General features: G+C 34.8%; 1 protein-coding gene across 1 annotated transcript; it reads left to right on the forward strand.

The window, feature by feature from the left end:
* Positions 1-392: 392 nt before the first annotated feature.
* On the forward strand, positions 393-10406 carry LOC131661437 (protein CELLULOSE SYNTHASE INTERACTIVE 1-like). Its single transcript, XM_058930977.1, has 8 exons — positions 393-628; positions 901-1070; positions 2132-2205; positions 2617-5680; positions 5911-8461; positions 9095-9549; positions 9738-9854; positions 9978-10406. Exons 2-8 carry the CDS (start codon positions 1008-1010, stop codon positions 10116-10118), a joined length of 6465 nt encoding a protein of 2154 aa, XP_058786960.1. The 5' UTR covers positions 393-628; positions 901-1007; the 3' UTR covers positions 10119-10406.
* Positions 10407-17030: the final 6624 nt, after the last annotated feature.

A 17030-nucleotide genomic window follows, 5' to 3' on the forward strand; every position in this document is an offset into this window, starting at 1 on the left:
CAATACGTTTCAATCTAATTATATCTTGTAAGTTTGAAGTTAATAATGAATTACTAATAAATATGATATTTATTTATCTTTTTTAATTGCATTTTATAGTTAAAATTTGTGAATTGTGTTAGAATTAGACTTTAAAAAGATAGATTTTCTAATAAATAATTTAATCAACTCCAAAGTAAATCCTCAACAACAACAACAAGAATGTCATCTATCCACTTTATTAAAAAAAAAAAAATAGATATGTTATCATGGTAGTCACAACTTATTCTTATTTAGTAAATAATTTTAAAACTATTTTCACCAATCAAATAATTTTAAAAAATACACTCGATAAAAGATAAAGATTTTTCAATTAAAAAAAGTAGATAGAGTAAATGAAATTTAGCTTGAACCAGTTGTCCCTTTGTCGGTGGTATTGTCCGCTCAACATCACCCGAAACATCTTCTTCCATTTACAGCGCACACACTCTCTCCCAACTCATACTCAAGACGCACATGCAATAAATTAAACACTTATAACACTCATTACTTTCTTCTGACAAACACTCAAACTGAATCTCACCGCCAATTTTCTCCTCCACTGCGAGCGGCTGCATCGTGCAACCGTTTCGCTTCTCACTCTCCCAAGGTTTTTCCTCATTCAATTCTCTTCTATTATCCTCACGCGCGCTTTCGTTCCTTTTCCCACGCTCTTTTCATTTTCAAAATGTGTTTGAATTTCACACCGCGGTTTAATTTTACTTGTTTTTGCTTGATCGTGTGCTTGATCTTACACTGCATCGATTATGTCGCTGTCATCGTGTTTTTGCGTTTGTAATTTTGGTTGAGTTTTATTTACTGTCTGAATTTCGTGATTTGATTGACTTTGATCTGAATTTGATGTGATTGGTGATTTGACAGGGAGGTTTTGATGTTGTAACGGTTTCTCCAGTATAGATCTGGAGAAGGGGGAGTATCCTGAACTGCTGATCCAGCTAGGGAGAGTTGTCTGAAGACGGGAAGCAACGATGGCAACCGCGATGACTTGGAGATTTACTGCAAATAATGGCACCAGCCTTACTGCTAATGAGGTAGTACTTGTTATACTTTTTCCATTACTAGTTTTATGGTTCTTATTGCTTGGTCAGAGAGTTACTCTGCAATAACATAAATTGAAGACAATTTTGAGATCATATAGCAACATTTGCACAATGAAAAATTAACTAAAATCGGAATTGTGGTTATATACCGCAACTTAAGATCACTTTGAGCTCTCTTTCCTTTTACCAAAAAATTCCAGAATTGAGGCTCTTTTTGTTTCATTCCATTATCTTTTTCTTATCTCCTCTTGTCCATTGAAACATGAGCCGTTTTTCTTCAAGACTTGAAAGGTTTTATGTGTATTATTAAATTGACGAGAAATACTCAGTTTTAGATAGTGAAGATTATCTGTTATGCATCTAACCTTGTTAATATATGTTGCCGCATGTATTGAAAGTTTAGAAGAATAGCATTTTTAGATTGTTTACCTTGTAAAATAAGGTTTTGATATATTGAAAGTTGTAATTACAATGATGAAACTAATATTACTTAAATAGAAAGGGAAAAATAAATCTAATAGGCTTTGCTTAATGGGCCTCACACTAATACTATTAATTACTATTTACATTTAATATTTACAACAGTATGTTTACATATCTAACTTAGTATTCTTGACCATCATTATAAGTGGGTTAATTGTAGTGTTTTATTAAGCAAGATGCAATCCTAAATGAAATAGTTAACTAGGATGGAAGCAACAATCGTTAATACCAAGAAAATATTTACTTTCTTGTTATATTGTATAATCAAGTTGTGACATGTTAATTTACCCGTGTTCCCTCAAAATTTTATTTTCTGTTTCTCCTCATATTATTGGTTTTTTATCCTTAGCTATAATTATGAACAAGGACAAGAGTAAAGGGATACACTGGATTTGCATATTACATGCAAATAAATAAAAAAGGAAAATTGAATTCTGAGATTGATATTTTTCCATAACAGCATCTAGTATTTTTTCCCTTATTATGTTAATGTTACTTCCAATGGTAACAATTTAGAGATATACAGACATTCCATTTAACTTTCTCGACTGTCATTCTTTTGATTGCAGGAAAGAAATGGCGATGGCAAGGCTCAAGATTCAGAGGCTCCAACTTCCCATTCTGTTCAGAAAATGGGATTGAGGTTGGTTACAACGGAAAATATGTCTACGTTTTTTGTGAAAAAGGAATACGTTACAGCCAAAAAAAATTAATCAGTTACTTGTTATACTAAAATCAATGTTTTTTTTCTTCTTGTGTTAAGACACATTTTGGTGATTTAGTGATTGTACTTATGCTTGCTGCCAAGTAAGCTAGCACCCATGAATCTCGCCTGTTGACTGTTGTATTATATTGGTTGTCATCTTCAAAAGGCAAAGACCTAAAAATGTTTTCTTTCTTTTGAGATTTTCATTCATAGAAGATAAGGTTGAATATGCTCTCTAATCTTAGAACTATCTTACTTGATGCTTTGATATATGGCTTTTGATAGTTTGAGCTGAGCATATATTTTAATATGTAAACTGTAGTGCCTTATATTCCTAACTGATTGCAGAGAACGTAGCAGCAGCGGCATGGAGGATGCAGATGGGACATTAGCAAGTATTGCTCAATGCATTGAGCAGCTACGTCGGAGCTCATCTTATATGCAAGAGAAAGAGTATTCCTTGAAGAAGTTATTGGAGCTTATTGATATGCGTGAAAATGCTTTTAGTGCAGTTGGATCTCATTCTCAGGCAGTTCCGGTGCTTGTTTCCCTTCTCCGGTCAGGTTCATTGAATGTGAAGATACAGGCAGCAACTGTCTTGGGCTCACTTTGTAAGGAAAATGAGTTAAGGGTGAAAGTTTTGCTTGGAGGATGCATTCCTCCTTTGCTCAGTCTACTGAAGTCCAGTTCTGAAGAAGGTCAAGTAGCTGCTGCAAAGACAATTTTCGCTGTCTCCCAAGGTGATGCCAAAGATCACGTAGGATCAAAAATCTTTTCAACTGAAGGAGTTGTTCCAGTGCTCTGGGAACAGCTGCAAAAGGGCCTAAAGGGTGGAAGTGTAGTAGATAGTTTATTGACTGGAGCATTGAAAAATCTCTACAGTGGTACTGAGAAATTCTGGAATGCAACAATACAGTCTGGAGGAGTGGACATATTACTGAAGTTACTGACAACAGGACAGTCTAGCACTTTAGCTAATGTGTGCTTTTTACTTGCCTGTATGATGATGGAAGATGCATCTTTTTGCTCAAAGCTATTGGCAGCAGATGCAACAAAACAGCTCCTCAAACTTTTAGGCCCTGGTAATGACGCCCCAGTTAGGGCTGAAGCAGCTGGTGCTATTAAATCTCTATCTGCCCAGTGCCAAGATGCAAGGAAAGAGATAGCCAATTGTAATGGCATTCCCGCTTTGATTAATGCAACCATAGCTCCTTCCAAAGAGTTCATGCAAGGTGAGTATGCTCAAGCAATACAGGAGAATGCTATGAGTGCTCTTGCAAACATCTCTGGTGGGTTGTCTTATGTCATCTCCAGCCTTAGTAAAAGCCTTGAATCATGCTCCTCACCTACCCAAACTGCCGACACATTGGGGGCTTTAGCTTCAGCTCTTATGATATACGATGACAAGGCAGAGTATACTAAAGCATCAGATCCTTTGGCAGTTGAACAGACATTACTCGAGCAATTTAAACCCCGTTCTCCCTTCCTTGTGCAGGAAAGGACCATTGAAGCTCTTGCTAGTTTGTATGGAAATCCTGTACTATCACTTAAACTTGCAAATTCTGATGCAAAACGTTTACTTGTTGGTTTGATAACAATGGCGGCTAAAGAAGTGCAAGATGAGCTTCTAAAAGCTCTCTTGACACTGTGCAATAGTGAATGCAGTCTATGGCGTGCACTTCAAGGCCGTGAAGGAGTTCAGCAATTGATATCACTTTTAGGGCTTTCATCAGAACAGCAACAAGAATGTGCTGTTGCCCTGCTCTGTCTTTTGTCTGATGAAAATGTTGAAAGTAAGTGGGCCATTACTGCTGCTGGTGGTATACCTCCACTTGTTCAAATTTTGGAGTCGGGATCTGCCAAAGCAAAGGAAGACTCAGCAACAATCCTTAGGAACCTATGTGATCACAGTGAGGATATACGTGCCTGTGTTGAAAGCGCTGATGCAGTTCCTGCATTGTTGTGGCTATTGAAGAATGGAAGCCCAAATGGGAAGGAGATTGCAGCTAAGACCTTGAATCACTTAATTCATAAATCTGATACAGCAACTATCAGTCAGCTCACAGCATTATTGACTAGTGACCTACCTGAGTCCAAGGTTTATGTTTTAGATGCTTTGAGGAGTATGCTTTCTGTTGTTTCTCTTAGTGACCTTCTACGTGATGGCAGTGCTGCGAGTGATGCGATCAATACGATGATAAAATTATTAAGCTCCACAAAGGAAGAAACTCAGGCAAAGTCAGCATCAGCTTTGTCGGGAATTTTTGAAACAAGGAAAGATGTGCGCGAAAGCAACATTGCTGTGAAAACTCTTTGGTCAGCCATGAAGTTGCTTAATGTTGAATCTAGAAGTATCTTAGTGGAGTCCTCACGTTGCCTAGCTGCTATATTTCTTTCCATTAAAGAGAATAGGGAGGTAGCTGCTAATGCTAGAGATGCATTATTCTCTCTAGTTGCATTAGCTAGCTCTTCAGTTTTGGAAGTAGCGGAGCTGGCAACATGTGCTGTGGCTAATCTTTTATTGGATAGTGAAATTGTAGAGAAAGCTATTGTGGAGGAAGTTATTTTTCCCGCTACCAGAGTATTGCGTGAAGGCACAAGATCTGGAAAAATACATGCAGCAAGAGCAATTTCTCGCCTTTTGCATTCTAGGCAAGTTGATTATGCTGTAAATGATTGTGTGAACCGTGCTGGTACTGTTCTTGCATTAGTTTCTTTCTTAGATTCTGCTATTAATGAACCTGTTGCGACAACAGAGGCTCTAGAAGCACTTGCCATTCTGTCCAGGTTGAAAGAGACCTCTGGACTTAGTAAACCTGCTTGGATGGTTTTGGCTGAATTCCCTGAAAGCATCAGCCCAATAGTTCTGTCAATTGCTGGTTCAACACCAGTGTTGCAGGATAAAGCTATTGAAATATTATCTCGATTATGTAAGGATCAGCCTTCTGTGTTAGGAGAGATTGTGGCTACTGCATCTGGATGTATATCTTCAATAGCTACGAGAATAATCAATTCCAGTTCTACAAATGTGAAGGTCAAAATTGGGGGAGCTGCAATTCTTATTTGTGCTGCTAAAGAAAATCACCAGAGGCTGGTGGAGGATCTAAATTTATCAAACTTGTGTTCTAATCTTGTACAGGCGCTCGTCGATATGTTTATTTCTTCACAGGCTACTTTGGTTAATCAGGACAATGACAAGAAGGAAGTCATCAGCATATGCAGGCATACAAAAGATGTCAGTGATGGTAAATCCCCTAACTGCACCACCATTATATCTGGTGCCAATGTAGCTATATGGTTACTGTCTGTTCTTGCTAGCCATGACGAAAAAGCTAGAATTGCAATAATGGAGGCTGGAGCGATTGAGATTCTCACTGACAGGATTGAAAATTTCCCCTCACAGTACAGTCAGGTAATCGAGTGCCTTATTCACTGTGTGTTTAGTTAATCTGAAGTCAGCAGACTGTACCATCTGAATCGGTTTATGTCAAATATTTACTTATTTGCATAAAACTACCCATAGCAATCAAATGTTAATTTTGACGACTCTCCCCTTTATTGATGTATGTATAGTTAAATAACTGATTAGTATTGCTATTTTTTCTGCATATCAACATTTTCTACTCTATGATGACCATGCAGATTGACTATAAAGAAGACAGCAGCATGTGGAGTTGTGCTTTGTTGTTGGCAATATTATTTCAAGACAGGGATATCATACGAGCACATGCAACCATGAAATCTATACCAACCCTTGTCAATTTATTGAAGTCAGAGGAATCAGCAAACAAATATTTTGCTGCACAATCTATAGCTAGCCTAGTCTGTAATGGTAGCAGGGGCACACTTTTATCTGTTGCTAATTCTGGGGCGCCGAGTGGACTTATCTCCTTGCTTGGTTGTGCTGATGATGATATACAGGATCTTCTGGAATTGTCAAATGAATTTTCATTGGTGCCTTATCCTGATCAAGTTGCTCTCGAGAGGTTGTTTAGAGTTGATGACATTAGAGTTGGTGCCACTTCTCGGAAGGCAATACCTGCCCTAGTTGATCTACTCAAACCAATTCCAGATCGCCCAGGCGCACCATTTTTGGCACTTGGGATTATGACTCAGCTTGCTACAGATTGTCCATCAAATAAGATTGCAATGGCAGAGTCGGGGGCCATAGAGGCACTTACTAAGTATCTTTCACTGGGTCCACAAGATGCAATTGAAGAAGCTGCCACAGATGTGTTGGGAATTTTGTTTAGTAGTGCTGAGATAAGGAAACACGAGTCTGCATTTGGTGCTGTTAACCAACTTGTAGCTGTGTTACGTTTAGGCGGAAGAGCTGCAAGGTATAGTGCTGCTAAAGCATTGGCAAGTTTGTTCTCAGTTGACAACATTAGAGATGCAGAGAATGCCCGGCACGCTATTAAACCCTTGGTGGAGATGCTTAATACTGGCTCAGAAAGAGAGCAACATGCTGCAATTTGTGCGTTAGTCAAATTACTGAGTGAAAATCCTTCAAGAGCACTTGTTATTGCTGATATTGAGAAGAATGCCATTGATGTTCTTTGCAGAATTCTTTCATTAGATTGTCCAATGGATTTCAAAGGGGATGCTGCTGAACTATGTTGTGTTCTCTTTGCAAATACAAAGATTCGATCCACAGTAGCAGCTGCACGGTGTGTTGAACCTCTGGTCTCTCTCCTTGTAAGTGAGTTTAGTCCTGCTCATGATTCAGTCGTCCGGGCATTGGATAGGCTTGTTGGTAATGAGACATTGGCTGAACTAGTTGTTGCACATGGTGCAGTTATTCCTCTCGTTGGCCTACTTTTTGGTAGGAATTTTGTACTTCATGAGGCCGTTTCCAGAGCTCTGGTCAAATTAGGGAAAGATCGACCTAATTGTAAAATTGAAATGGTGAAAGCTGGAGTCATTGAAAGTATACTTGACATCCTTCCTGAAGCACCTGATTATCTCTGTGCAGCTTTTACTGAATTGTTACGTATATTGACCAATAATGCTACCATAGCCAAAGGACCATCAGCTGCTAAAGTGGTTGAACCCCTGTTCTTTTTGCTAACAAGGCAAGAATTTGGGTCTGACGGTCAACACAGTGCATTGCAGGTTTTGGTTAATATCTTAGAACACCCACAGTGCCGTGCTGATTACACATTAACTTCTCACCATGCTATAGAACCACTCATTCCCTTGCTCGATTCTCAAAAAGCAGAAGTGCAACAGTTGGTTGCTGAGCTTCTCTCGCATCTACTTTTAGAAGAACACCTTCAGAAGGACCCAGTGACACAGCAAGTAATTGGCCCTCTTGTGCGAGTTCTTGGTTCTGGCATACAAATATTGCAGCAAAGAGCTTTAAAGGCCCTTGTCAGTATTGCAATTGTATGGCCAAATGAAATTGCAAAAGAGGGTGGAGTTATGGAAATTTCTAAAGTGATATTGCAAGCTGACCCTTCCATTCCTCATACATTATGGGAGTCTGCGGCCTCTGTTTTAGCAACTATCCTGCAATTTTGTTCTGAGTTCTACTTGGAAATTCCTGTTGCTGTTTTGGTAAGGTTGCTTCAATCTGGATCAGAGACCACGGTTAGTGGTGCATTAAGTGCTCTTCTTGTATTGGAAAGTGATGATGGAACTAGCGCAGTCGCAGAGGCAATGGCTGAAACCGGTGCCGTAGAGGCTCTCTTGGAGCTCCTAAGATCTCATCAGTGTGAGGACACAGCTGCAAGACTCTTAGAAGTATTGCTGAACAATGTAAAGATTAGAGAAACAAAGGTTACTAAATCAGCCATCTTACCGTTATCCCAGTACCTCTTGGATCCACAAACTCAATTACAGCAAGCAAGGTTATTAGCAACTTTGGCTCTTGGTGATCTATTCCAGAATGAGGGTCTTGCTCGGACAGCTGATGCAGTCGCAGCTTGTCGTGCTTTAGTGAATGTGCTTGAAGACCAACCAACTGAAGAAATGAAAGTTGTTGCCATATGCGCTCTGCAAAACCTTGTGATGCACAGTCGATCAAATAAAAGAGCAGTTGCAGAGGCCGGTGGGGTTCAGGTTATACTCGATCTAATTGGTTCAAGTGATCCTGAAACATCTGTTCAAGCTGCAATGTTTATTAAACTTCTCTTTTCAAATCATACTATTCAAGAGTATGCTTCTAGTGAAACAGTCAGAGCGATAACTGGTGAGTTCCTTGCCATCATGCAATGTTATCATTTGTTTTTATTCTGAAAAGTTTTTATCTTATCCTCTTTTTATTTAAACGGTGCATTATTTTTTATGTGGCCGTTTACAAAGCAGGTTTTCTTATCCTTTCTTAAATTAGTTGAGAAGTCTTGCATTTTTTCTTGCTTTTACAAGCTCGGGTATAACTCGGTTTTCACAATACTTTCAATTGGAAAAACTAATAATGTTACATATGAAGAAGTTAGCAAATCTTTTGTAAAATATCAAAGCTTATTTTTGGAAATTGACTGATTGATTAATGTAACCAATCCCAAGTTCCCAACTGGTAGGAAACTGCTATCTTTGTTGGACATGATGATGCTATATAGCCTCTTCTAGAAAAAAATGGGGACCTAGGCTTCTATTTGGCACTCCTTATGAGTGACCTCAAAAATATTTGTTAAACTTAAAAGTTTAAGTTAAATGAAGGTGAAGGTGCTGTTTTTACTCTGAGTTTATTGATAAATGACGATGATAGTATGTTTATTTATAAGTTGCTTCATCAAGCTAATCAGAATACTCTCATTTATGATTTATTGTCTCTCTCTTCTGTATTAAACATGGCGTAACAAAGTTTTGCATGGTCTTGTAGCTGCTATTGAAAAGGATTTATGGGCTACTGGAACTGTGAACGATGAGTATCTTAAAGCCTTAAATTCTCTATTTAGCAACTTCCCGCGACTGAGAGCAACTGAACCAGCAACACTTAGCATTCCACATCTGGTTTCATCCTTAAAGACAGGTTCAGAGGCTACTCAGGAAGCTGCCTTGGATGCACTTTTTCTGCTCAGGCAAGCTTGGTCAGCATGCCCAGCCGAAGTTTCTAGAGCTCAGTCCATAGCAGCCGCAGATGCTATTCCTTTGTTACAGTTTTTAATCCAGTCTGGCCCACCTCGGTTTCAAGAGAAGGCAGAATTTCTATTGCAGTGTTTACCGGGGACATTGGTGGTGATTATCAAGAGCGGTAATAATATGAAGCAGTCTGTTGGAAACGCGAGTGTATACTGTAAGCTTACACTTGGAAACACTCCTCCACAGCAAACCAAGGTATTTTTCAATAAAACAATTTCATATCTATTCATTATCGTGTGAACTTGTCCTCTGATGTTCTAGGATTACTTGACATATTTGTTTTGCGTGATAATAACATACAATTGTCTCTCCATGTCAAACATGCATAGATTTAGTCAGTGATTGTGTGCGATCAATATACTAATACATCATGTACTGCTCAGGTGGTTTCAACTGGCCCAAATCCAGAGTGGGATGAGAGTTTCTCATGGTCCTTTGAAAGTCCTCCCAAAGGCCAGAAGCTTCATATTTCTTGCAAAAACAAAAGTAAAATGGGAAAGGTAACTGGGAAAATTGGACTAATAATAAATCACACTTTTCATCTTCACTCATTTTTCTCATACACTTCTACTTAATACACTTCTACTTAACACTTCTAATTCAATATTTTTATCTGATGACAGAGCTCATTTGGGAAAGTGACGATCCAGATTGACCGCGTGGTGATGCTGGGGGCAGTATCTGGAGAATACACTCTGTTGCCTGAAAGTAAAAGTGGCCCCTCAAGAAACTTAGAAATAGAATTTCAATGGTCCAACAAGTGAAATTGATACATAGTACATGCTTGAAAAGGAAGGAAGTTTTGTTTAAACATTGGATTATTTTATTTATCATGCTAGTGTATATAGCAACAGTTGTTCATTAATTGTCTATAGTCAGTCCCGAACAATATTCTTTTGCAACTTGATCATTCATTTCCTAGTTTAGATACTAGAGGCGCGAAGATCAGGTCTGGTTCGAGTTTCTTGTATGCTTGATGCTGTTGTCAATTTTTCCCTTTACTGGGTTGTAATTTGTAAACTCATATATCTAAGAGTAAATTAAATGTAAAATAGCAATATTTAAATCTCGTACTTACAAGAAAAATATCTCATGTGAATTTCGCACTGATTTAGTTTTGACATTGTTTATCGTTGCATTTCTTGATTACTTCTAAATGGTGGTGTTGTTGTTACTTTCTACTGAATTCGAATTTCAGATTGTTACTAGATTCTCGAAAATAGAGTTAGGGTCAGTTTGATAAAAATAGCGGTTGATTGATATTTAATTTATAAGTTATGACTGATTGATATTTAATTTATAAGTTATGAGTGATGGTTGATGATTTATAGTTTATAGTTGATGATTGGAACTGATAAGTTAATTAAAATGTGATAAAATTAGCGATTTAACTAATTTACAAACATAATAAAATGATAAGATATTTAATACATAATTATTTTATTTTAAATTAATTATAAGTTTTTTTTTTAAAAAAATAATAGAGATAAAAAAAAATAAAAAGAATAAATTATCTCACTATAAAACACTATTTAAAATAGTATCTGAAAAATAAATTATAAATCAGTAAAATAAATTATAAGCTCGTGATAAAAATACTATTATTAAACAAATTTAAATTATCACATGAGTTTATAAGTAATAAATTATAAACTCTTTGTTTTACCAAATAGAGCCGTTGTTTAATATTTGAAAAATGGTTGAATTTTCTCACTGAGAATATTAACTTTCAAATGTCAATTTTTCAAAAGCACCTATGAATATAACATTCATCTTTTTATTTATTAGAAATTATTTATCATAGAATTAATCTAGAAATTATTTATCATATAATTGTGAAGTTATGTTTATACCACATACTTAGCCGAAGTGTTACATTTTTTATTAGAGTGTTACTCATTGCACAACATGTTACTCATGCACCATGAAGAAATTCTAATTTTCTTTTTTATAGATTTTGAATTTTACAATTTAAACGCGTGTGAAATACACATGTCCTCAAACACGTTAAAGGTAATGTAAAAAACAAATTTGGATTTTAAAATCTAGTTTTTTTTTTTTTTTTTCTGATACTACTACCTAACACACCACAAATTCATCCAGAAGGATTTTTAAAATTTGAAATTTAGAATACACTTTGATCCGATAATCAAAATAAATTTTAGACTAAAACACATAATCATGCCATGAGATTTTTTAAATTGTGAAATTTAAAATATAGTTTGTTATCAGAAAACACATGCAATTTCACGCAAGAGATGAACAAAACACAAATCAATATAAATATTTGTTATCATATACACAAAATATGTAAAATTACATAGATATTTGTTAATATAAAATCTAACACCACATTTCATGATCTAGAGATGGTTGAAGACGTTTCAACATCTTTAGAATTCGTCGATTGGTCTGGCCAATTGAAATATATGGTCACGTATAACAAACTCTTGTTTATTTATAAATTGTTTTCCAAGATCAACATGGACATCACTCGGTTTAACATCCACATATAATGTAGTGTCGGAGACATCATAAGTGACAACATTAGTGTGTATGACTTTGCGTCTCTGTATCCTGATGAGGAAAGGTTAATGGTATTTCAGAGGCAGGTCGGGCTTTCTAGTACTAGACACGAAGAAGACGTGATCTTGGAGCCCTGCTCTGAAAGGGAGAGAGCTAATAAGGATGTCGTGGATGATTCACCCACTCTCTATTTCTACTTTCACCTCATTCGAGATCGAATTATTGACGACCACCAATACCGCCCCTTCTAAAATTACATCCAATGTTTGAGGCATTATTAGGGCATTCGAGATTTGTACTGTCGATTGGAGGTTCCTCCTTCCGTTGAGGTATTCTTTTATTTCTATAGTGTTATACCTACCCCCATGAGTTGTTAGGTGACCTTGTTTAGTCTCCCAGACAAAAATATCGACACCTCACTCCAATCCTTATACATACTAGCATGACAGGTTTGTGAGGGTTAAGAGGCGAGATGACGCTTCGATGGTCACTACTGGGGAGACTCGCACCCCTCACTTTCCATTGTCTAGAAAGAGTGATATGAAGACGACTACTGGTTTTTCTCCTACCGATCTCAACCCCTTGAGCGAGAGGTGGTTCTAGAATTGACCAACTTCAAGTTTATATGTTCCTGTATTGTGATCTCTTTTGATCTAGGGAACAATAGCAAGATAGAGAAATATCTATATGATCCTATCATTGGGTAACATTTTTGTTTGAGTTTGTTTCTTAAATATTTTTCTAACTCGTTTTTCTCTTTATCTTTTGCACATAAAAAATGTCAACAGATCCATTAGATGAGAGGAAGGAATGATTGACTAGGAGCAGTGCGGAGCGTTAATCTCCATTCCTCCCCAAAGTTGTTTGATCGATCAAGTCTCAAAGTAGGACACATAGCGCACTAAGACCGTCTTATTATTGATGAACCTCCCCCTAAGATTCAAAAGCAAAGAGAATGCTCTTCTCAAGCCCCAGAGGGAGGATATTAATGGCTATTGTGGGTGGTAGGGACGAAGGAAATCCCTAACTGATTGGGGATGATTCTCGCCCTTTTTCGTCCCTTTGGAGGGACGCCTTGTTTGATGTTATCAATTTCATTGAGATTCACCTCCCCTTCCCCGAGGATTTTCCCTCTGATTACCGGAACCTTTACAACAAATCATCCTTGGAGTTGTCCAATGTGCCTGAAGCACATTTGCTAAGGATTCTCTTAATCAGACGTGTCCAACAATAAAAACATGCTAAAATTGTTGATGACCTAAGATCTAAGCTTGCAATGGCCCGTGGTTTCCTTACTGAATGCCACGAAACATTGAAGTATTTGGTGAAGGAGAAAGAGGACTTGAAGGTCGTATTCAGGAGAGTAATGTTAGTGGCGCGAACTCCTGATATTGCCATCACGAAACTGAAGGACTCTCTGAATGAGGCCCTCAAATCTCTTCTTTATGGACTACATTGTACTATAACTTTAAATGTTTGCTTTTAGGGATGAAAATCCTCACCCGGAGATGCATTTATTCTTTTAAATGTGTTCAAAGGTTCATTTCAAGAGGATCCACCCTTATGATTGCTACAAGGTGATGCAAAGGTTCATTCATGAGTATTCAATGTATGTTATCGCCTCGAGAGGAGGCAAGCGATCCTTTGTGAGGATCATACATGTAATCGCCTCGAAGGGCGGCAAAGATCACTACAAGAAAAGTGTCATAGATTAAATTTTTTAGCGTCAGACTCGACTCCGACGCTAGTAGCATCAGCATTCTAGCACATAAACAGACCCTAATAGCTTTCATTTAATATCACTTTAATAATACGATCCTAACTGGACAACGCTCCGTTCATTTCAGCCAGAAATTATTTATATTTTTTATATCTATAATATAAGAAAATAAATGGCTCTGGAAAACACAATTTTAACCTTTCTTCTTTACCCTCCACCTCATTGATCTAGGGGTAAATTGCGTCCAAAATTTACTTTTGGTAACCAATTTGTAGTTTTGGTTACATGAAAACCAATTTTTGTCTTGTGTACTTGAAAACCAACAATTTTAATTCAACTTTTTGTACAACTATTTACTGCCAACACGTCATTTCAAGATTTTCTAAAAAAATCTCACCGTAGAACACTTTTGTCCTCACTTCAAATTTTTCATCATTTCTCTCAATCTCTTTCTACCTTTATGCTTCTCTTTTGTGTCTCCTCTTCTTCCTCTCACTCTTTCAATCTTCTCTCTTATTTCTTTCTCTCTACTTCTTTATCTACATGTCTCTTATTCTTCTCACTTTCTTAAATCTATTACAAGGTATTTCTAATCTTCTTCTTTGAAGCTTAATGTTTAAACTTATTTGTTTTTGGTCAAGTTTTAAGTTGGTTATGAAAATCTAATGTCATATTTTTTTAATAAAATATGAGAATATAATTATTGAAAAATGGTTTGTTGGTCCACAGTTTTGTTTATTTCATTTTGCAGGGATTTTCTCTTGAGTTGGTAAGTAAGTGCTCATCTCTTTTATATAAGTGAGGTATGTAAATGTTCTTGGTTAAAAAATGAATATTTGCAAATGTATTATGTTTACTGATTTTTGGACAAGGATTTGTATGGTTTTACAGATAACTGTTCATCTTCTCCATCTAAATGAATATTATGTTGATTGATTTTCGAACAGGGATTTATCTGGTTTAGAAGAAAACTATGCATCTTCTTCATCTAACTGAAGGTTAATTTATCTTCTTTGTTTACTTTTTTGTCTTCTTCATTTTTTCACTATCATCTTTGTTGCAAACAGATTGACAACTATCTTGCAAACAAAAATAAAAAAGCATGGATGAAACTGAAATCAAGAAGAAACATGTTATCAAGCTCTCTTAAATCAGGTAATTTTTTTGTTTTCACTTCATTTCATCTTTACAAATTTTAAGAGTTTTATCTTGATTGATAAAAAAATAAGAAGATTATTTACAAATCTATGTTTACAAATTTCTTAGTTTATGATTTCATTATTTTTTACAAATATCCTATAACATTTATTTTTCAATTTTTTATTCTTAAATTTATTGATTTTCTTTATTTAAATAACAATTTTTATTTTTTTTACAATATTAAAAAAAATTATTTTAATTATCAGATTTATTTTGTTTGTCTTATATAATGGATTTCCTTATTTAATAAATTTTAAGTTAATTTTTCATTTGGTTTTTATTATATTGTGTCCTATAGTTTTTTTTTATGCTCAACAACTTGAATTTAAATGAATAAGATATTTTAGTGTTATGAGAAAACTATTTCTACAAGTTCTATTTTTTTATGACACCCTGTCAATTTTATATTGATACTTCATATAATAAAAATTTTATTTTTTTATCTTTTATTTACTTGTGGATGATTTTTCTGCAAAATGATTTTTCTATAATTAAATAAATTTGCTTATAAAAAAAGGTGAAAATATTTTGAAAGGGCATAGTAAATTAGTAATAGATACTAGATAGGTGTGTGATATGTGGAATAGGGATAGAGTTGATTTGAGTCAAGAGAGAAGTAGTTGAATGTTATTTGTATCGGGAACCACTTTACTGCACAATGGAAAGTATAATTATTTAATTTTTGTTGCAGGCGATGTGATGCATTATCTACTTTGTTTGGGTAGACACGCGCACAGTTACCACAGTATACCTAATGCAGTACATACTACATAGTGGCGTGGGAATAATGGACAACTCATTAAAAAGTTTTATTGCTCTCTATGTTGTATTGTAATGCAATGTTACTATTTTCCTGTTATAAAATATTAAGAAATTTTATTGCTTTGTAAAAAATTTTAATGTTATTTATGTTATTGTGTTCTTAGTGGACCGTATAAATTATATGTATTTAAATTATTGCTTTTTTTGCTTTTTTATATTTAAATAGTAGTTAATTTGCCTTTAATTTGATTTTTATGTTAGTTTCTAAATATAGTTAATTTGCATTTTTTTTTTTTGGTTTATAACCACCGGTTTAGTCCGGTTCGGGGGAACAGCTCTGGCATCAAGTGGGTCAAGCCCCCTCCCGATCGCAGTTGCGGGGGATCGAACCGTGGTTCTCCCTACCAAGTCCAGCGCCAATCACCACTGGACCAACTAACGATTGGTTAGTTAATTTGCATTTAAATAATAGTTAATTTGCATTTAACATAATGGAATAGTAAATATATTATTAATGACTAATGAATTATATGAATAGTTATTTTTAGTTTTAATTTTTGATTTAATAACATTAAATTATAAAATTAAATATACTTTATAAATTTTAAATATTTTAAGTATAACAATTTTTGTTATTCATAGCTCTAATTTTTTTAAAAATATATTGGTACTCAAATATTTTATTACTAAATATTTTAAAAAATATTGATACTCAAATATTAAAAAAAAATATTGATACTTAAATATTTTACTACTACATATTTAAAAATGGGAACAACTTCTCTACCATCACAATAAGTTGGGTAGAGTATCTCTAATCAATCATATGATTCCATCTTATTTAACATATTTAATTATTTATTAAAATACTACAGATATTTTTTTTTAAAAAAATTTTTACAAAGGAGGTAATCTTACCCAACTTTTTAAGTTGGATAGATAAGAATTCACCTTTAAAAATACAAGTATATTGATATTCAAATATTTTATTACTTAATATATTTTATTACTATTTTTAAGCATATACGAAATATTTGTGTATTTAACAGTATTTTTTTTAATATATTGTATATAATATATTAATTAAGATGAAATATATTGATACATATTAAAATATAATGGGTTGTGTATAACGTAAATGGCTTATAATATATAATTTGTTTGATGTTTTAAATATTTTTTAGAAATATTATTGATAAATATTTAAATATTATAAAATTTAATAAATTTGTTTTATTTTTGTGTTAAAGAGTTTCAATCTTATATTAAATTATACTCTTCATTATTAGATATCATATTTTTTTACTGTAATCTATAATATAAGAAAATTTACTGTTCTGGATTTCACCAAAATAACCTTTGATTATCTTAGTCTAAACTAATATTTTTGGGGCAAAAAAAGTCTTTTTTTTGGTTTATTCAAAGGGCACTTAATTTTTGAAAAATAAATTTTGAAACGGATTATCTC

Source organism: Vicia villosa, linkage group LG3 (assembly GCF_029867415.1).
Source record: "Vicia villosa cultivar HV-30 ecotype Madison, WI linkage group LG3, Vvil1.0, whole genome shotgun sequence".
Lineage (NCBI taxonomy): Eukaryota > Viridiplantae > Streptophyta > Magnoliopsida > Fabales > Fabaceae > Vicia > Vicia villosa.

Excerpts from the sequence above, each read along its gene's own strand:
- LOC131661437 (XM_058930977.1), top strand. The coding sequence starts at position 1,008 with ATGGCAACCGCGATGACTTGGAGATTTACTGCAAATAATGGCACCAGC. Across the intron at positions 1,071-2,131 it reads CCAGCCTTACTGCTAATGAG|GAAAGAAATGGCGATGGCAA; the intron begins GTAGTACTTGTT and ends TTTTGATTGCAG. Across the intron at positions 9,550-9,737 it reads CTCCTCCACAGCAAACCAAG|GTGGTTTCAACTGGCCCAAA; the intron begins GTATTTTTCAAT and ends TGTACTGCTCAG.